Below are 22,677 nucleotides of genomic sequence, written 5' to 3' on the forward strand. Positions count from 1 at the left end.
GTCAACCATCCCCTTCATCCCTGTACCTTGTGAAAAAAAGTTTTTTGTATGTCATTTTGAACTGGTTCATGTTTGGACATGTGCTTTAACTCCACATTCAAACTGTTCCACAATCCTACTCCACAGACCGAAATACAAAAAGTTTTTCTGGTCATGCGGACTCTTTGTACCTTAAAATTAAATATTCTTCTTAAATTATAACCCCCCACTCGCTCATTGAATAATTTTTGTATATTTCCAGGTAAGTTTTTATTTTTGGCCCTAAACATTATCTGTGCTGTTTTAAATGCAACCAAATCTGCTAATTTTAATAATTTTGACTGTAATGGATTAGTGTGATCCAGATACCTGACATTGTGAATAATACGTATTGCTCTTTTTTGCAGAATAGTTAATGAATGTAGCGAGCTTTTATAGTTATTGCCCCAGACTTCTGCACAGTAATTTAAATAGGGTAAGATTAGTGAACAGTAGAGAATGCGGAGTGATTTGTGATCCAGAACCTGCTTAACTTTGTGTAATACAGAAATGCTTTTTGACAGTTTGGATTGTACATGTTTAATGTGTGATTTCCAGCTGATTCTATCATCCATTATAACCCCAAGAAATTTATTTTCATGAACTCGTTCAATTTCAACCCCATTTATCTTTATATTTACTTGTGTATTTGTTCTGCAATTACCAAATAACATTATTTTGGTTTTGCTCAAGTTTAATGATATTTTGTTCCTGTCAAACCATGTTTTCAGTTTTATAGGTTGACTAACAGTATTGACGGAATATAAAATCGGATTAAGTTCTAATCATAGTTCAATTACGTGATTGAAGAGAGCAATAAAGTGATATGGTTCTAACGAGATCAATACAATTAGATCTATTACCGTTTTGGATGATAAACATAAACATTGCCTGTTTTTGCCAAATGTCCTTATGCATTGCAACTTCCAAAGAATTCTAAAAAAAGATTTCCTCACACAGAATGAATATTGCAGGGACTGTGAACAAATTCCAGGAAGTGCAAATGCTTTGCATACATCAGGCCCCTTCAAAAAGCAATGTGGTCATTTAATAGATGATTGGAATTTGTTGAGGAAGTATATAGCAGAATAGACAAAGGAGAGTTAGTGGATGTTGTTTAATTTTATTTTCAAAAGGCATTTGATAAGTTGCCACACATGAGAATGCACAACATGATGAGAGCCAACAGTTTTAGAGGGAAGATACTCGCATGGATAGAAGATTGGCTAAATGGCAGAAGGCAAAGAGTAGGAATAAAGTGGGCTTTCTCTGGTTAGCTGCCAGTGACTTGTGGTGTTCCATAGGGATTGATGCTGGGTCTGCTACTTTTCACGTATGTTAATGATTTGGATGATGGAATTGATGGCTTTGTGGCCATATTTGCGGATGATATGAAGATAGTGTGGAGGAAACAGGGACTCTGCATAAGGACTTGGAAGAGTGGGAGATTGTGAGAGTGGGCAAAGAAGTGGCAGCTGGAATACAGCATAGCAAAGTGTGCAGTCATGCACTGTCAGAGTAGGAATAAAGATGTAGACTATTTACTAAATAAGGACAGGATTCAGAAATCAGAGGTGCAAAGAGACTTGGGAGTGCTGATGCAGGATAACCAAAAGATTAATTTGTAGGTTGAGTCGGTAATAAGGAAGTGAACTGCAATGTTAGCATTCATTTCAAGAGTACTAGAATATAAAAGCAGGGATGCAATGCTGAGGTTTTATAGGGTACTGGTCAGCCCACATTTGGAGCATTGTGAGCTGTTTTGGGCCCCATATCTGAGGAGGCATGTGCTGGTATTGGAGACGGTCCAGAGGAGGTTTACGAGAATGACGCCGGGGATGATTGGGTTAACATATAATGAGCATTTGACAGCTCTGGCCCTGTACTCACTGGAGTTTAGAAGGATAAGGGTTGACATCATTGAAACTTACCGAATAATGAAAGGCCTGGATAGAGTGGATGTGGAGAGGATGTTTCCAGTAGTGGGAGAGTCTTACACCAGAGGGCGCAGACTCAGATATAAAAGGACATACCTTTAGAAAGGAGATGAGGATGATTTGTTTTTAGCCAGAGGATTGTGAATCTGTGGAATTCTTTGCCAGAGATGGATGTGGTGATGAAGTTTAGGGATATTAAGTTAGAGATTGATAGGTTCTTGATTAGTGAGGGTGTCAAATGTTATGGGGAGAATGGGGTTGAGAGGGAAATACAGATCAGCTTTGATTGAATGGCCTAATTCTGCTCCTATTACTCATGAATTTATAAATAGTTGATTGTTGGTGACATTGCTGAAAGAGTATCATTTGGCAGAACACTGGGAGAATTCCTTATTGATCTGTTTTTGTCCTCACTAGTACACTTGCCTGGCAATCTACATTGATGTTTAAGGACTAGCAAGGAACTCAATCTGAAAAGGCAGAACAAAACCAAATGACATTTTGGTAAAAAAAAAAATACACCTTCAGTTAATGCTATTTCTAATTTTACAATTATTTAAAAGCTATTGAAAATCAGAAGTTTGTGAGATCAAAATCACTCCAAATCAGTAGATAATTCTAGATGATGTTTCAAGATGGTTTTAAGCATGCCCTGTATTGTCAGATGTGCTTTCGTACTGGACTTTAAATAGGGGATCCCTAAATCAGCCCCTTGGGGTGTCTTTAAGTGACATTAACCATAGAGAAGCACATGAACCATTCAGGCATTTCTCAGAACATTTTTTTTCAACTGAGGTTGCATGATCATATTGTTAGCTGTGAACCTTGTAACGCAACACTTGGCCACAGTGTTTTTCTATACTTAAGACTACAAACAATGTTGCTCTAAGATCATAATAGCAGTCATCTATGTGTCTACACATGACAAATTAGTTAATTGGTATTTTTAAAAGGATGCAGAAAAGTATTTGTGGAATACATTGCAGTAGATAGGTGCCCTACAGGTTTAATTTTACCTAGTTTATTTCAGGTCTGGTCGGGGGGAGTTCTTCCTGCCAGAGGTACCATGTAATCCCGAGCTACCTGCTCCATGGTCAGATAGTCGGCAACTAAACCGTCTCCCCAACCTGGTTTGCCAGGTGAGGAGGGGGCTGTGGACCCCCAGCAGGACCAAAAACAAGACCAGTCAAAGGGCGGATGAGCTTCTAGCGAGCCAACGGCCATCCACATTTCAGTAGAAGTTGCAATAATTGTCGTTTATAGCATTGTAAGGATGATGATAAAGCACACACACCTAAATCCTATACTCCCAGCGGCGGAAGTCCGCAGGAACTGGAGGATAGAGATGTGTGGTGCTTCTGTCACCGTTCCCGTTGGGAACCAGCACCACTGCCTCACTAATGTTTTCAACGACGTTGAATAATTAATTATTTCAATAAGTAACTAATTGAAATGATCTCCATATATCTTTAATAAAAACATTGTGGTAACCAGGTTCCCAAATCATTCTCTACAGGAGTTGCTGCTTTGGATTCAGACGTCTCAGGGAAGGTCGGAGCACGGGCAGTGGTGTATTATTTTTCAACTACCATCATTGCTGTGATTCTAGGTAATAAGCCATGCAGTGAAGTATTGTGTGTCTGGTAACATTTTTTAGTATCTGAAAGTCCATGAAGAATAAAGTGCTGTCCTGTCATTGTTTGGGGAATGAATCAGAAATAATCCAAAAGAGAACAATATTTTCGGAAAAAAATGTATCCTATCTTAAAAATGCACAAATAAAAACAATAATGTGGAAGATCGGTGCTAGTTGGATCCTGGTGACTGATTTTGATGTACATAACTGGTATGAGGAGCTGTTTTGTATAGTTGTGCAAACTGATCTAGATTGGAGGGCTTTAGTTATACTAGACTGAGTGTTTGAGTTATGAACTGAATCATGTCCTGTCATGGCTAAAATGCTAAAAGTGGAGGTTCTCAAACAGAGAGACTGGCGCAATTAATGGAGGGGCCAGGTGTGAACTTTCATGGAGAGCAGTAGGTTGATCATGGGAGCAAGCACATGTTTCCCTAACACAGCAATGAATATTGTTGTGGCAGAGGAGAGCACAGAGAAAGTGGATCTTGCTTCAATGATCTCTGCTGTACCAGTATTACATTTGAGCAGTCAAACAATATCTTCCTTAAAGTAAACTGAAGATATAGGCAAGGTGTATCCCTTTTAAGTCATGCATAAATGGGCTTTTTTCCTTCTATTGGAGCTTATATTTCCATAGATGCTTTTGAACACTCAGTGGATAATCAACACAATGACTTTGTGTGCAGCAGTCGCCTTACAAAAGAGCTCGATGCACTTGAAAGATCTGGCTGTAATATACTGATTGCATTCTGCCATGAAGCTTGCTCTAAAATTCAAACACTAGCATGCAAAATAAAATCGACCGTCTGATTAAACTTATTCTGTCACTCAATAACTATTATTGCTTGTTAAAGCAGCATTCTACATTTTTGCTTCCAGAGGCAAAAATACAAGATTGCACTGTAATCTTTGCACTATTTTAGTGTTTTGCATTCGTCATTGTAGTATCTATCATTATCATGTGTATTATATATTCTATGATCTTCATGCAAACACGTAATTGAATTGCACCGTGGTGTAAATGGTAATCAATGATGATGAATTTGAAGGTATGCAAATCTGACAGACCTTGGAGATCATCATTAGCATTAAATCTTGGGACATTTTTGTTTGATGTAGATCCAAGTTTAATTGATAAAATTATATAGAACAAAGTTTTAATGTTCTTTCAATGGCAAACTTCCCAAGCATATAATTTATTTTGCTTTGTACAAGGAATTGTGTTGGTCATGGCCATCAAACCTGGCATCGCTCACAATGCTGAAGAAATTGACAGGAGTGGAAGTACCCCGGAAGTCACCACTGTAGATGCCTTGCTTGATCTCCTTAGGTTAGTAAATCACTCAGGATATGCAATTTGTAATCACTTATCTTTTATATGCAATTTGTAAATCACATATATTTTGCCTATAATTAATGTACATAAAAAATTGCCAGTCTGATTAAACTTATCTCGTCACCCAATAACTATATTGCTTGTTAAAGCAGCATTCTACATTTGTACATCTTGTTTGTATTAGTTTAAGGGCTCATGATTGTACAATATTCATATCCATTGTAATTCCCCAGAAAATGAAGCAGTCAGTCTATAAGCAGGCATGGATTAAAATGTGCCAAGCAACATTTGCATCACTAAGGTCATAGGCCTACTCATCTATCCCTGATGTTCAATGGCATTTCCTTTCCCAAATCACCCACCAACTTCCTGGAGATTACCATTGATCAGGCACTTAAATAAATTAATACAGTAGCTCAAGAGTAGATCAGAGGGTCTGTTTAGAGTGGTTCTGTGATCTGTAAGGCAAAAGTCAGGAGTATAAAGGAATGTTCTTTCTACCAGGATAGACAACTCTCAAAACAGTCAAGAAGCTCAACACTATTCAGAAACAGATAGACACAAAATGCTGGACTAACTCTGCGGGACAGGCAGCATCTCTGGATAGAAGGAATGGGTGATGTTTCGGGTTGAAACCCTTCCTCATTCGACCCAAAACATCACCCATTACTTCTGTCCAGAGAGGCTGCCTGTCCCGCTGAGTTACTCCAACATTTTGTGTCTATCTTCAGTTTAAACCAGCACCTGCATCTTCTTCCTACTACATTCAGAAACAAGCAGGCAACTGAATGGCACCCCATCAACCACCATAAACATTCATTTACTCACTCACTCACTGGCACACGATCATTGCACAGTCTATTATCTACAAAGATACTGCAGTTATTACCTTAGGCTTCTCCCACACTATCTCTAAAATCTGCAACCTTTGCGATTAAGAAGGACAAGGGCATTAGATGCTTGGGAATACCCTCACCTGCAGATTCTCTACACAAATACACACATTCCTAACTTGAAATATATCACCAGCCCTTCATTGTTGCTGGGTTTCAATCTTGCATATCCCTAGCCACGTAGGGAGTACGAGAAGTACAACAGTTGGAGATTTACCTTCACCTTCCCAAGGTAAATCAGGATTAGTTTTAGTAGCAATGCCCAAATCTTGAATAATGAGCAACTGAAAGAAAAATGCACTGAAGTCTCCATGACACCACAGTATTTAATCAACTTAGTTTTGAATCAAATGTGATCCTTTGAAATGTACCGTTTGAAATATCTCCGCAAAGATATTTTCTTTTGAGTGTTCTGCAATATATTGATTCGATTTTTTTAAATAGAATTGCAAGCTGGTGATTGAATCAATGCAATGATAGGAAATGATTGTAGATTTTCAGGTAAAACTCTGAGCAAGATTTGATCTTTAGCCTTTTTCTAATAGATTATAGCTGTAACTGGTTATGTAAATCAATATGCAATCTCAATAAGTCAGAATATGTTAAAAGCGTTTACCGGTAATTATACTTCAGAAAGATTTACTTTGCTTCCAACGCTTTAAACATTCCATTTGTCACCAGCTGGTTAAAATGTAACTTTGTAATATGTTCTGAAAGAATCACCTGTTACATGGTAGTCGCAAGGAAGCTTTTGCAGCATATCCCAAGCCACGTGCTTACATTGCGAGACATTAAATTGCATCCTTTTCTTTGCAATTTGAAGCAATTCTCATGTAGGTTATTTTGGCTCATTGCCCAATTCCCTCTATAATATTTATTTGTCAATAGTTCCAAGTGTTACTCTTCATTAACTCTTAACATTTGCTCAAATTGTTCAGCCCCATTGTCAGACAGATAATTAAGTATTTTGATGCACAAGCCTTCTGAGCACCTATTAAGAGTTACAATTGCTCAGTAAAAATACATCCATAACCAGGTTAACATTCGCGGCTACCTTCTCTTCCCTTGATTTATTTTCTTACTTTATTAATGGACAGTATCTTGTATAATTTAAAAAATAATATCTTTAACATTTTGAGTAACCTTGCATGCATGCACTGAGAAAATTATCTTTAATCGTGTGAAACATAATGTGCTGCAGTACCTCAGCAGTTTCAGCAACATCTGTTGAGGGAATAGATAGGTGACATTTTAGGTCGGGTCCCTTCTTCAGACTGGTTATACTAATCCAAAACATCACCTATATATTCCCTCTACAGATACTGACTGACCCGTTAAGTTACTCCAACAGTTTGTGTTTTACTCGTTCACGTTATAGGAGTAGAATTAGGCCATTCAGCCTATCAAATCCACTCCACCATTCAATCATGGCTGATCTCTGCCTCCCAATCCCATTTTCCTGCCTTCTCCCATTAACCAGTGACACCTGTTCTAATCAAGAATTTGTCTATCTTTGCCTTAAAAATATTCACTGACTAGGCCTCCACAACCACGTGGCAATGAGTTCCACAGATTAACTACCCTCTGACTAAAGAAGTTCCTCCTCGCCTCCTTTCTTAAAGAGTGCCCTTTAATTCTATGACCTCTGGTCCTAGACTCTCCCACTAGTGGAAACATCCTTTCCACATCCACTCTATCTATGCCTTTCATTATTCTGTAAGTTTCAATGAAGTCCCCCCTCAACCTTCTAAGCTCCAGTGGGTAGAGGCCCAGTGCTGTCAAACGCTCATCATATGCTAACCCACTCATTCCTGGAATTATTCTTGTAAACCTCATCTGGACCTTCTCCAGAGCCAGCACATCTTTCCTCAGATATGGGGCCCAAATTTGCTCACAGTACTCCAAATGTGGCCTGACCAGCACCTTATAGAGCCTCAGCATTACATCTCTGTTTTTGTATTGCAGTCCTCTTGATATAAATGCTGCATTGCATTTGCCTTCCTTATTATTGATTCGATTGGCAAATTGACATTTTGGGAGTCCTGCAATAGCACTCCCAAGTCCCTTTGCACCTCCAATTTCTGGACTCTCTCTCCATTTAGAAAATAATCTACTCCTTTATTCTTATTACCAAAATGCATGACTACGCACTTTGCTATACTGAATTTCATCTCTGCCCATTCTCCTAACCTGTCCAAGTCCTTCTGCAGAGTCCTTGCTTCCTCTACACTGCCTGCCCCTCCACCTATCATAGCATCATCTGCAAACTTGGCCACAAAGCCTTCAATTCCCTTATCCAAATCATTAATATACAACTTGAAGAGAAGCGGTCCCAACAACGGCCATTGAAGATCTACACTAATCACTGGCAGCCAATCTGAAAAAGTGCTTTTTATTGCAACTCTTTGCCTTATGCCATCCAGCCAACTCACTATCCATGCTAGTATCTTCCCTTCAATACCATGGGCTCTCATCTTCCCAAGCAGCCTGACGTGCGGCACCTTATCGAAGGCCTTCTGATTCCAGCATCTGTGAAATATATTATCAGTAACACATTGGTAAAACACATTGGTAAAACACATTGGTAAAAAACATACACGGACAAATTAGTTTTGTGCAATTGTCTTTTAAATATGAATTGCACAGAGTCTGATGTCACCGTGCATGACTAGATGACTCAATGTGTAATTGCATCCTGCATGTGATGTCACCATGATGTCATCCTGCATGTGATGTCACCGTGCATGACTAGATGACTTGATGTGTAATTGCATCCTGCATGTGAAGGAACCAAAACACATTTGTCATTCTGTGGTTCAACTGCCCATGAAATATTTGATTGTTTTAAACAATCTAGTTATTGACAAAAAAATCACCGTCTTGCACCCAAAGGTGTTGCACCACTGAGTGGATTTCTTAATCATTATTGCCTTGCTGGATGTGTAGAGATTTCTGTGTGCAAACACTTTAAAATTAATGTATTGTCTGTGAAGTGCCTTGGGACATTCTGGAAGAGATGCAATTTTTTTTTTGGCCAAATATATGACCAACAACATATTTTACAGTTCCCTTATGAAGTATAGTGTGGTGTGTACTGTCATCTTCTTTGAGATTTCTGAATGTACAAAATCTTTGCAGGATGTCAGGAAACCAAATGCCTGCATTTTTGTTCATAAGCACACATCCACATCCCTTTGAAGTACTCTTATAACTGTTGTGCATCTTTTTTTTAAACATAGGAATGCATTCCCAGAAAACCTGGTCCAGGCCAGCTTTCAACAGGTAAATGATTTACTATTTCCTTCACCTACTTCAAAGCTATCAGAATCAGCCAGTTGCATAAGATTGAATTATTTTTTTTAATTGCAATTGGGTGACTGATTGAAAAGTCAAAATTTACCATTATGAAGACATCATAAAGATAATGAATTGCAAAATCTTGCTGGATATTATAAATAATGTCATAAATTATATTTCAGGAATATCAGTGGCCAGATAATGCAAGTGATGCCACATTTATTTAGATGGCCCTTATGCTTGATGAGGCCGTACAAAGTCATCTTAACCTAATAAAATTGCATAATCCGTACATAAATAAAACCAAGTGATAATAAATCTGCAACATTTGATGCTTGTGTCTATAAATCATCTTTGAGCACATTTTGCATTAATGGATGCAAACAGAGTGAAAGTTTACCTTAGAATACTTGCATTTCCTAAAATTGTTACTGCAACAGAACTTGTAATTTTAATTGTCTTCCTGTAAGCGCATTCCAATTGCACTGTTGCATTAATCTGCTAGCTTTTCCCCTGAGTGAACCTGCTGCCATTTTAGGTCCACCAGGAATCATTACATCCTTATTTCATTGATTTAATTCTCATTTTACTTCGGAGTCACGTGAGTGACTACGTGAAGAACCCGCTTCCAACGCATGCGTGCCATATCGCTACAAGCATTGCACGAGCCAACAGAAGGGTGGAGGACATCCCCCAGTAACGGGAGAAGGAAAAAAGGACCAGCAAAAGGCAGGTAAGGACTCTGCATTTCTATTCACAGAAAAATGGACAGAGTGAAAAGGAAACGGTCTGCAAAAAAGCTGCCCGAGAAACGCGTTGTAAACGTGGATGAACGGCAGAGACAGCAGCCGTCGGCTCTAGAGGCCTCGGTAGAGGAATCAGCTGTGCCAGAAATCATTCTGGCACCGACGAAACTTACTCACCGGCCGGGAGGCAAAGTTCAAACTAAAACGCACCATCTAGCAGAGCCCGACTTGGAGCAGCAGCGGGCGACCAGCCCGTATCAATATTGGACCAGGGCTGAACGGGTGCGGCAGACGGAACAAACCCGCTATGAGTGGCTGCATACGGAGCAGCCAGGAGAAACAGCTGACCGGGAACAGACGTGGACCGACAGTCAGGACCGGTGTGGCCAGCGGCGGGACGAGGAAAGCCCGCAAACCAGCACCCGTGAGTACCGGGGACGGGAACAGCTGGGATACAAAGAGCAGCACACTGCTGAAAGGCTGCAGGAATGGGAGCAGCCAAAAATAGCAAGTGCAGCTCACCGTCTAAAGGAGCTGCTGGAGGAGCTCCTTCACAGTGGCAGTCCCATGAATGTGGAGACTAGCCACAGTGGGCAGACAAGCCCCATATGGGTACCCCGTGAGGGACCCCCTGAAATCTCGACCTCTTCGGAGGAGAGTGGGCAGGACCCTGATGGGCCAGACCCTGATCACACAGCTTCCCATGATCCTGAATCTGCAGAAAAACATACACTGCTGGACATGGTGGCTGATTACTTCAAACCAAGTCAAACAGGGGAAGACTTGGATTCCAGGATGGCAGCCAGTATTAACTACATGTCTGGCCATCAACTCCAACAACAAATATTCACAGAGACACTGGCCAGACATCTGCCACCTGGTAACTGTGATGTATTACAAATCCCCAGTGTCAACCAATGCATTTGGAAGCATATGGGGAAGGAAATCAGGAACCATGATCTCAAAATCCAGAAAGCCTTAAAGGGGCTTACGGCAGGGATCACAGCTTACATCCGCACCCTGGACAAAACAGAGCAAACTAAAGGCCACCAAGACGCACTAGCCCTGTTCTGTAATGTACAATATGAGCTGAATAGCATGCGGAGGGCGGCTATTCAGCCAGCACTGGATCCTAAATATGCAACAATTTGCAAACAAAGAGCCGTTAAAACCCCAACCCTTTTGTTTGGGGAAGCCAAGACACTGGGGCTCATCAAAACCAGCGCAAAGGCTTATTTTGGATCACGGTACCAGCCACATGGAAGACCGAAAAGTGTGGCTTATATCAGTGGCAGTGCCAGAACCCAATATAACCCGCAGCAGCCTTCTTTTAGGGTATGGCCAGGGACGGCCACCCTGGAAGATGCGGAAGCCTAAACCTCCAGTACAACCACGAACACGAATAAAAACAAAACCCCCTTTTTTCAAAAAACAAAGAAAATAATACAACCACCAGTAACCATGGAGGTAGGTGGGTGTGGTTCTTTTGTAAAAAAGGGACCCACGACGGTGGGAGGGAGGTTGCAATACTACAGTGACGAATGGTGTAAAATCACTACAGACTCGTATGTTCTAAGCAGTATTCAGGGTTATCTGATAGAATTTACTCATCCCAATAACCCCCCAGTAGAACATACACCAGAAAGGCATTTCGTCCTTACAAAAACCGAACAATCTAAAGCCCACATGGAGCTACAACGATTGTATACAAAAGGTGTGATTGAGCATACTACTCATGAACAATTAAAATTTGTATCAAACATATTTATTAAAAATAAAAAAGATGGGGGTTGCAGGATTATCATTGACCTTTCAACCCTAAACACATTCGTTCAATATGTTCATTTTAAGATGGATACCTTTATCACTGCTAAAGAATTAGTATCAGCTGGTTTCTATATGACAAGCATTGACTTAAAAGATGCATACTATACAGTACCCATCAAAGGGGAACACAGACGGTAGTTAAGTGTAAATTGATACCAGAAACGAATATGGATTATCTAGGATTCACCATTAACACGGTCAATATGTTAGTAACTTTACCAATAAATAAAGCCGCAGCCCTACAGGAGGATTGCAGCGAGCTTCTTAACACCAACAGACCCTCCATTAGACGGGTAGGCCGGATAATTGGGAAGATTGTGGCTACATTCCCGGCCACACATTTTGGGCCATTACATTATCAAAATTTGCAAAGAGCAAAAATTAGAGCACTCAAATTTAACAAAGGTCATTTTGATAGACCTATGGAGCTGCCTACGGAAGCTATAATTGAACTACAGTGGTGGGAACATAGCATTAGGTATTGCTCCAACCCCATCATTATTGACAACTCGTCTATGGTATTACAAAATGGTGTATCCAAAGAAACATTTGGATATCGGCAACATAAAGGTAAGCTAAATTCAGTGGCAGACACCAGGTCACCCAAATTTAATGAAAACACGGAATGGATGTTAAATAAAATGTATTTGCTGAAATTACAGCAAAATATGGTAGACCAGATATTGATATTTTTGCGTCCAGGTTGAATCACCAATTACCAAGGTATGTGTCCTGTGAACCAGACCCTGGGGCAGAAGCTACAGATGCTTTCTCACTGCATTGGGGGAAATGGCGTTTTTTATGCTTTTCCCCAATTCTGCATCATCAATCGGGTACAAAGGAAAATTCAACAATATTCGGCATCTGGGATTCTCATAGTACCCGATTGGCCTACTCAACCGTGGTATTCGGTCATACAGGGGATGGTGTTAGAACCATGTTCCATTATTGGACATAGCCCAAATTTATTAATTCATCCAGTAACTGGAGGGGGGCAGTCACCCATGCCATAAGACTATGGATTTGTTGATTTGTAGAGTCTGAAAGACCCACTACACGGCATGGGGCTGTCAGACAGGACGATGAATCTCATCACATCCGCACAAAGACTGTCAACACGGAAGCAGTACCTCGGACACATCAAGAAATGGGGCATATACTGCTTTGACAACAACCTAGACCAAAGGGCCAAGAATATTCCGGCCGTATTGGAATTCTTAACAAACCTCCATTATGATAAACGATTGGGCTACAGTGCCATCAATAGTGCCAGAAGTGCACTCTCCAATTACCTATCACAAGGAACGGAGCGGCACGGTGGGAACGCACCCCCTGGTAACAAAACTTATGAGGGGCATATTCAATGCAAATCCCCCTAAAACCAGGTACTCCAAAATCTGGGATGTGGGTGTCGTTTTTAAACATGCTGAGGAGCTGGTCGCCCATAAACAGCATTATCACTGCAGAAACTGACCATGAAGATGGTTATGCTCATGGCGTTAGTTACTGCACAACGAGTCCAGTCATTAAGCAAACTGAGCCTGGACTCCTTGATCATCTCACGAGAGAAACTGGTGTTTGTCATACATGAGTTAATAAAACAAACAGACCAGGTTCATCGGGTCAAATGATTGAATTTATGGCATATCCATATGACGAACGTCTGTGTATAGCAAGACATATCCAATTATACATGGAATATACTAAGAGCATTCGAGGTCAGGAAATGGCTTTGTTAATTTCTTACAAGAAACCGCACAAAAGGGTCACGACCCAAACTATCTCAAGGTGGCTCAAATGTGTCCTAAAGATGGCAGGAATAAACACTAATGGTTTTAAATCTCATTCCACCAGGGCTGCAGCAAATTCCGCAGCAAAAATTCTGAGGTACCCACGGACCAAATCCTCAGAATAGCAGGATGGTCATCCGAAAGGACTTTCCAAAGGTTTTATAATAAACCAGTTTTTGGAGCCATCATCATTTTCGGAAAGCATTTTACGTTCAATATTATAATTTGCCCGAAGGGTTACAGGGCTATGATTTCAATTAATAAATGTATTTTCTCATTATATCACACAAGTCTTTGTATAAGTGTGTCTAAAATTGCTAATGATACTCTCTCCCGATACCCAAGGCAGTTGTGAAGCATGGACTCGTTCCACGGCATGAGGTCACAGAGCTTTGAAATCTTCACGTAGTCACTCACGTGACTCCGAAGTAAAATAGTAAGATTAAACGAGAACTTACCAGTTTGAAGTTTGATCTGTATTTTATGAGGAGGAACGTTGAGGGAATACGTGCCCTCCGCTCCCACCCTCCTATGATCATATCAAAACTGGTATCTCTTTGATAATCTTACTATGTTAGGTCATTATAGTTTCTGTGACCTCACACCGCTGCTTTGAAGAATGGCACGCATGCGTTGGAAGCGGGTTCTTCACGTATTCCCTCAACGTTCCTCCTCATAAAATACAGATCAAACTTCAAACTGGTAAGTTCTCGTTTAATCTTACTATTAAATTGTTACAATTGTGATTCTCACTTAAATGATCAAAGCAACAGTTTGGAATGCAACTTGCCTCAGAACAGATATAAGACTATCAGATATGGATTTGTGTTCCTTGTTTTCTGCCATAACATTGTTAATTGGGTGCACTAACCTCAAAATAGGCCTTGTTTAAGAAGGAACTGCAGATGCTGGAAAATCGAAGGTAGACAAAAATGCTGGAGAAACTCAGCGGGTGAAGCAGCATCTATGGAGCGAAGGAAATAGGTAACGTTCCGGGTCGTGAACTCTTCTCCAGTCTGAAGAAAGGTCTCGACCCGAAACGTCGCCTATTTCCTTCCCTCCATAGATGCTGCCTCACCCACTGAGTTTCTCCAGCATCTTTGTCTACCTTCAAAATAGGCCTTCCTCTGCACCATCCTTTGAATGACTTAGCCGGCTATGACAGATATACTGCTATAATTTGAGTTATGGTAATGCTAATTGAATATAACACGAGTGGTAAATTAACTAACATTATTTGCATCATCATGCCAAATTAGTTATGTGAAATCGATCAGGAACTGGAAAAGCACTTAAAAGTTACTTTGGAAAGTGCCAAGCAGAAAAAAAATCTTGCCTTCAGTGAAAAATTATCTAGGGAAATAAATGTTTTTTACGTAACCTTCCCATGGTAATCAGACACCATTGTCTCTAAAGAACAGGTGGCCTTTGTAATTGACCAACAATTGCTTCTATATATAGCATAACATACAGCCTTTAGTATTTTTAGTTTGCAGTAATAAAAGTAGCTATTAAAAAGACCTTTATTTTTGAAAATCCTGCAAAAAAACATTGTTATTGACTGTCTGAAATTCTATTGCAATAAACCTCTTTTACCCATTCCCCACAATTGTTTTAAAACTTGATTTTTTTAAATAATGTGAAGAACACACAGTACTGGAGTAACTCAGCGGGTCAGGCAGCATCTCTGGAGGACAATAGACAATAGGTGCAGGAGTAGGCAATTCGGCTCTTCGAGCCAGCACCGCCATTCAATGTGATCATGGCTGCTCATCCACAATCAGTACCCCGTTCCTGCCTTCTTCCCATATCCCCTGACTCCGCTATCTTTAAGGGCCCTATCATGGACAGGTGACGTTTTGGGTTGGGACCCATGTGAGGTTTCTAACGAACACAATCATTGTGTTATAGCATAGCTCCCTGTACTGTAGCTCCAATGCTGGAACTGGATGGTTTCTAGAGTCAACAGCTAGGAGATTGATTTATCTAGCAGGTGAAAGTTTGAACTTTCACTTCTATAATGGAAATCTATAACCTCTCAAGTTATTCTGTATTTGCTCAATTGGCATTTGGGTGTTTTTTGTTAAATGTTGATCTGAACTACTTTACCAGTTATTTACGGTGTGTATTAATTCATGATCTGTCCTGTCAAAAACAAGCGATGTGTGACTTCCTTTTCCTATTCATTTCCAGTATAAAAGCAAGAGACAGGAAATTGAACCTGTAAACAATGTCAGCGTTACCACTGGGGTAACAGTTACTGTTATAATGACCACTCTGATGAATGAGGTAACTTTGTTTCTTTGCTAGTCATTGCTATTATAATGCTTGATGGATACTTTTATCAGATAATTTTTACATAGAGTATTTTAAGAGTGCTGCATTTGCAATTAATTGATCTAGAATATGGAATATTGAACATTACAACACGGGAACAGGCCCTTCAGCCCACAATGTCTGTGCTGAACATAATACCAAGGTAAACTAATCTTGCCTGCCTGCACATGATCCATATCCCTCAATTCTTCTCATATCCATATGCCAATCTAAAAGCCTCTTAAAAACCACTATTGTATCTACCTTCACCACCACTTACGGCAATGCGTTCCAGGCACCTATGATTATGCCCTTTAGTCTTTGACAATTCCACTTTGGGACAAAGGTTCAGACTGTCTGTCCCATCCACGCTTCTCCTAATTTTATATATTTCTGGGATCATAGAACACCAATGCATAGCAGGAAAGAACAAAGAAATGAGCAAAGTAAATGTGTCGTTTAGAAAGATCAGTTAGTCCATCCAATGCATTCTATCTTAATTATTCCTCCCATGATGACCCATCCACATTCAACAGGAATGTTGACACGTGCTGGTAGAAAAGAGTGCTGCAAATCTTTACATTCATTTGCAGAGGCACTTTTCCTGAACTGCAGAGACATGGCTGTCGTTCCTGTGAATCACTGTAATATTTATATCCAGAAATGGTCTGCAGTTTTGAGAGTGGGGAGGGGATTTCTGGCATGATTCTGTGCATTTGATCCTCTTTAATTTACATTTCAATAATATTTACGAGTTCTGCTGGAGACATGCAAGTCCATTAGGAGTTGCTAAAGGGCCTGTCCCACTTGACGATTTTTTTGGCAACTGCCGGCATCATTGACTGACGTATTAGGTCGCTGAAAAAGATGCGGCGTGACGTGGCATGATGAACTATTGACGCATGGTGTTTCATCAAGTGTCGCAACATTTTTTTTGTTGCTTCTGAATTTTGAAATGTTCAAAATCTTTTGACGACCCTCATATGACGCTGGCATTCGCTAAAAAAATCGCCAAGTGCGACAGGCCTTTAAGGGCGCCATCAGTGGAAACACAAGAGATTGCAGGTGTTATAATCTGGAACAAAATACAAACTGCTAGAGGAACTCAGTGGGCTCAAGAGCAGAATCTGTGGAAGGATGTAGGGTCTTCACCCAAAATGTTGACAATTCCTTTCTCCCCACAAATGCTTGACCCATTGAGTTCCTCCAGCAGTTTATTCCTTTGTGCCATCAGTGTATTGATTATTATATATATACAGTTAAGAAATAGAAAATTAGACTATAATTTTTAATTTAGATCCTATCACAAATCTTCACAGAATAAAACCAAGGACTACAAGGTGGTTGGCATGTACTCTGATGGAATCAATGTGCTGGGGCTTATTGTCTTCTGCCTCGTGTTTGGGATTGTCATAGGACAAATGGGAGAAAAAGGAAAAATTCTGCTGGACTTTTTTGATGCGTTGAATGAAGCCACCATGAGAATAGTGCAGATCATCATGTGGTGAGTAGGATGTAGTACTGAAATTAAGTTCTGCATTACTTATGCATTATCTTTTTGTACTAAGTGAAAGAGGCATCAACACCATTGCTAGATTGCCCTTTTCCACCGAACGGATACATTATTTTACCACTTTATGTGAGGGCTAGTAGCTCTGCTAAGCAAGTGTTCATCGACGCACCAGGATCAAAGAACAAGATCTTGTCTTGATGATCTATATAATTCCTGCAGTGGCACTTCCCACTCTTGGAAATGCAAGTAGTTAAAATACACCACAATGTTCAAGCCTCGAAGGGCCCATGGATCAAATCCATGGCCAAGCCTCTATGTTTGACAACTGAAAGTCCCTGTCGTTCATATCTAGGAAGGTGAGGCAAATAATCAAAATGGAAGATAAAACCACTTATTCTCTGAATTAAGACTGGAGGACGTTGGCTGCTACAGTGCAGCACTGTATACGGTGTACAACACTGCTACAGTACTAATACTAAGGAGAAGGTGCTTGGGAAGCTGAAAGGGCTGGCAGTGGATAAGTCACCAGAACCAGATGGACTGCACCGCAGGGTTCTGAAAGAGGTGGCTTTAGAAATTGTGGAGGCAATGATAGTGATATTTCAAGAATCACTAGAGTCAGGAGTGGTTCCAGACGATTGGAAAATTGCCAATATTACCCAGCTTTACAAGGAGCAAAGCAGAATAGTGGGAATTGTAGGCCGGTTAGTCTGACTGCAGCGGTTGGTAAGATTCTAGAGACCATTATAAAGGATGAGGTTACTGAGTACTTAGAAGTTCATGATAAAATGGGCTGGTCAGCATGGTTTTGGGAAGGGGAGATCTTGCCTGAAGAATCTGTTGGAATTCTTTGAAGAAATATGTTAGTGGACATTGTTTACCTAGATTTTCAGAAAGCCTTCTACAAGGTGCCACACTTGAGGCTGCTAAGGAAGATGAGAGTCCATGGTATCAAAGGGCAGATATTAGCATGGATAGCAGATTGGCTGGATGGCAGAAGACAAAGAGTGGCAATAAAGAGGGCTTTTTCTGGTTGGCTGCCAGTGACTAGCGGAGTTCCGCAGGGGTCAGTGCTGGGGCCGCTACTCTTCGCGTTGTATATTAATGATTTGGATAGGGGGTTGAAGGTTTTGTGGCCAAGTTTGCAGATGTTATGAAAATATGTGAAGGGGCAGGGAGTGCAGAAAAAGCAGGCAGAAAAAGCAAACAGAAGGACTTGGACAGGTTTGGAGAGTGGGCAGAGAATGGCAGATGGAATATAGTGTAGCAAAGTGTTGAGTCATGCATTTTGGTAGTAGGAATAGAGGAGTAGGCTATTTTCTAAATGGGGAGAAAATCCAGAAATCGGAGGTGCAAAGGGACTTGGGAGTGCTGGTGCAGGATTCCCAAAAAGTTAATCTGCAAGTCGAATCGTTAGTAAAGAAGGCAAACGCAATGCTAGCATTTATTTCTTATTATTTATCTCTTATTATGAAGAGGGCTAGAATTCAAAAACAGGGATGTAATGCTGAGGCTCTATAAGGTACTAGTCTGACCGCATTTGGAGTATTGTGAGCAATTTTGGGCACCATATCTGAAGAAGGGTGTGCTGGCTCTGGAGGGGGTCAAGAGGAGGTTTACGAGAATGATCCCAGGAATTATTGGGTTAACATATGATGAACGTTTGACAGCACTGGGCCTGTACTCGCTGGAGTTGAGAAGAATGAGGGGAGACCTCATTAAAACGTACCGAATAGTGAAAGGCTTGGATAAAGTGGATGTGGAGAGGATGTTTCCACTAGTGGGAGAGTCTAGGACTAGAGGTCATCACCTCTGAATTATAGGACATTCCATTAGGAGGGAGATGAGGAGGAATTTCATTAGTCAGAGGGTAGTGAATCTATGGAATTCTTTGCCACAGAAGGCTGTGGAGGCCAAGTCAACGGATATTTTTAAGGCAGAAATAGATAGATTCTTGATTAGTACAGGTGTCAGGGGTTATGGGGAGAAGGCAGGAGAATGGGGTTAGGAGGAGGAGATAGATCAGCCACGATTGAATGGGGTAGACGATGGGCTGAATGGCTTTATTCTGCTCCTATCACTTATGACCTTGCATATATTAAATCCATTTTAAGAGGAACACATGATTTATAGTAATTAACTATTATTTGGCCTTCTTAATTACTTACTTATAGTTCAATGTGAACTCTTCTGTTTCGGTTGTATTGTTAATCTAAGAGCAAATAAAATAATAATTTCTGAAATAACATATTGCCGGATTTATAACTGCACCAAAATTAAGTTGAAATTACTTTTGCAGTATAACCACTTGTCAGTGACTTGTTTCAGGTATATGCCAATTGGCATTTTATTCCTGATTGCTGCAAAAGTAATGGAAGTGGATGACTGGGAAATTTTCCGCAGACTTGGACTTTACATGGCCACAGTGCTGAGTGGGTATGTATCATGTTTCTTTAAAATGCTTTTAGAAATTTTTGAATCCGGTTGAAGAAAGAGTTCTATTTATTGAATTGTTGCAGGGAAAAGAAGTGGACCTAAAGTTATAGAGTTAAATAGTGAAGCTAAATTGAGATCTTGAACTTTAGTAGTTGAATAACAAGCTGCTGTATTAAATCTAAAACAAATGGTTAGGGTGATCATTGCCGAGGCTCTAATGTTAAATACGTGGAGCTGACTCAATGCTGAACGTACAGCTTGAATAATATAATGTTCAAATACAGTATAAATGTATCAGTTTGCATATTCAGAATCAGAATGCTTTATTCTATAAAACCAGAATATGATGATTGAGGAAAGGTATTTGAGGTGTTCCTCGCACAACTGAGGATTATCTACTGGGTTTGGAATTGAGACAAACTGCAAAGCCAATGGTGTGTATTTCTATGTGCGCCCCCTGCTGTAGGCACAATGGTATAAAAGTAAACTGAGTTTTATCCTCTCGCTAAACTATGCTTTACCGTATTGAGATAATCCATGGAAATAGCTTTCAGTCAATAAGAGTTAAATGATGTCTGCAACAACAAATTCAATTTATGAAGTACCTCTAATGCAGTAAAACTTCTCAAGGTCTTTCTTTCCTAATCCATTTATGTTATTAACACGAGCTGGTAAATTCTCTTGTGTCTTTGGACCCATCTGGTTCTGCGAAGTAATGGATCTCCTAGAATCTAAGCTCCATGACTTTGGCTGGATGATGGGTCACAATACAGGGACAGGGCATTGTGCTATTGAGTTCCTCAAGTAAATAATGTTAAATAACTATCTGACATTACAACGTGGAATGGTCCTACTTTGGATTTTATTATCTTTTAATTATTTTCCAACCTGCGTTGTAGCAAGCTCTGATTCATCATGTTTCTCAATCTATCTGCCTACTTTGACACTATCCCATTCCTTCATCATTCATCGATTTGCTATTGCTCTCACTTGGTTCTATTTTAAGTATTGAATTATAGACATAAAATCACTTGCAATATGTCTTCCACTATCCCACAATCTCTTGCTTCTCAGGATTACAAAAATTTTCTCGCTCCTTCTCTTGTTTTCATCTCCTTCCCTTTCTCTCTTTTTTCTTCAATTACAGTTTCCTGACTTTTCAGTGGTTAGGAAACATTTCAGTTGCTTGTGTTACTTATTCTAAAACAAGCAGCAGGAATGTATGTGGTAATTGTTTCACAAGGGGTATTATTTCTCTACCTGTTCAATATACATAAGGTTATTAAATTCCAATCATTTTTGTTGTAGATTTAAAAAAATAATTAAATATGGTTATGAAAGATAAATGTCCATAAATATACACTGTTGTTTTATAGATTAGCCATCCATGGAATAATCATCCTACCCATGATCTATTTTATTGTGGTACGGAAAAACCCCTTCACATTTATTGGAGGGATGGCTGAGGCATTACTGACTTCTGTGATGATTTCATCCAGGTAACTGCAGATTTTAATATTTTTTTACAATCATCTAAGCAGTATGAATTGTTCATGAATCAAAAAGAACTGAAATATTTTCCATTATAACCTAAACATAATTTGAGGCCTTCCCATTGCAAACCAATTGAAATTCAAAGCACGGAAATTAAAATGACCAGACAGAATATGTTCCCTCACTAACTAAATGCTGGAATCTGGAGGAACTGAGCAGATTGAGCAGCATATCTTGGGAAAAGGAATTATTGATGTTTTGGGTCGATACCTTACTTCTCAAATGAGAGTGGAGAGGGCAGATAGCTGGAAAAAAGGACTGTAGATAGATAGATAGATAGATAAATACTTTATTAATCCCCTTATTCAGGGGAAATTCTGATGTCCATGCAGCACACTAATAAAAATACAACACAGTATTCAAAGAAATTCAACACCAAAACATCCCCCACAGTGATTCCCACTGTGGGGGAAGGCACAAAGTCCAGTCCCCATCCTCTTGTCCACCCATAGTCGGGCCTATTGAGGCCTCCACTGTAATGCTGACTGCCCTAAAGACACTTCCATTGACTGTGCCAAGATCCTCTTTTAGAACATATTTTATCAGCCATATATTAAGAAGCTGGTGTAGCTAATGGATATCAGAAGTATGCAAAATATGCTGATCATGGTGTCAAATTGGACGAGTTATCATGCTTTATGCAATGATCAGAGATTCTGCAGGAATACCCCCCCCCCCCAACCACCTGCCTCCCTAATTTTCTATTGTTTAAAGAGATCACTAAATATTTGTAGAGAACATGTTTATTGTTTCCTATGTTCTAGTCACCTGGTCAGTGATGTTTTTAGGACTTTACAGAGATGCAACTGTCTAAGTGGTGTATAAGAAACACCAGGAGTTTGTGTTAACTGAATCTTTTTCCAAAATTCTTTGTACCCTCTAATGGATGTTTATGTTGCTTTATCTGTCATGTGTGCAACATGTTAGACAAATGGTGCACACAGAGCACACACTGTGCTCTAGAACAGGGCAACATTCATTCATTGAGAAATTCTACACACTGACCCTCAGCAAAGAATGATACATCAAATGTTTTCAGTTCAGGAAGAACATCCTGGAGCCACTTACAGTACCAGACATAATAACAAATTAATTTGAGTTCGTTAAGATTACGATGCCCATCTGCATTTGTACATTAAGTTCTGTCTACACTGGAGCTGAAAATATCTCCAACATATTATAGTTTGCCACGCACACCTTTCAATAAGAGAGGTTACAATCTCTAAAGTAATTGCACCAATTGCCAACCATTTTGTGATCGGCAATAAGTAATAGATTTGTTGGAGGAAAGCCATTTCCAAAGATTTAGTGTTTAAGAAGAAACTGCAGATGCTGGAAAAATCGAAAGTAGACAAAAAATGCTGGAGATTCTCAG

The 22,677-nt window shown here is 39.9% G+C and overlaps 1 protein-coding gene across 1 annotated transcript in view; it reads left to right on the top strand.

Annotated features, from left to right (window-relative positions):
- slc1a1 (solute carrier family 1 member 1) overlaps positions 1–22,677 on the top strand; it is a 74,947-nt gene that overhangs the window by 41,151 nt on the left and 11,119 nt on the right. The window contains exons 3-9 of the mRNA XM_033017813.1: positions 3,472–3,564; positions 4,810–4,924; positions 9,063–9,105; positions 15,677–15,772; positions 17,119–17,303; positions 19,641–19,748; positions 21,125–21,247. Coding sequence (XP_032873704.1) covers positions 3,472–3,564; positions 4,810–4,924; positions 9,063–9,105; positions 15,677–15,772; positions 17,119–17,303; positions 19,641–19,748; positions 21,125–21,247 — 763 coding nt within the window. The remainder of the gene's footprint in view (positions 1–3,471; positions 3,565–4,809; positions 4,925–9,062; positions 9,106–15,676; positions 15,773–17,118; positions 17,304–19,640; positions 19,749–21,124; positions 21,248–22,677) is intronic.

This window comes from Amblyraja radiata, chromosome 3, assembly GCF_010909765.2.
Source record: "Amblyraja radiata isolate CabotCenter1 chromosome 3, sAmbRad1.1.pri, whole genome shotgun sequence".
Taxonomy (NCBI): Eukaryota; Metazoa; Chordata; class Chondrichthyes; order Rajiformes; family Rajidae; genus Amblyraja; species Amblyraja radiata.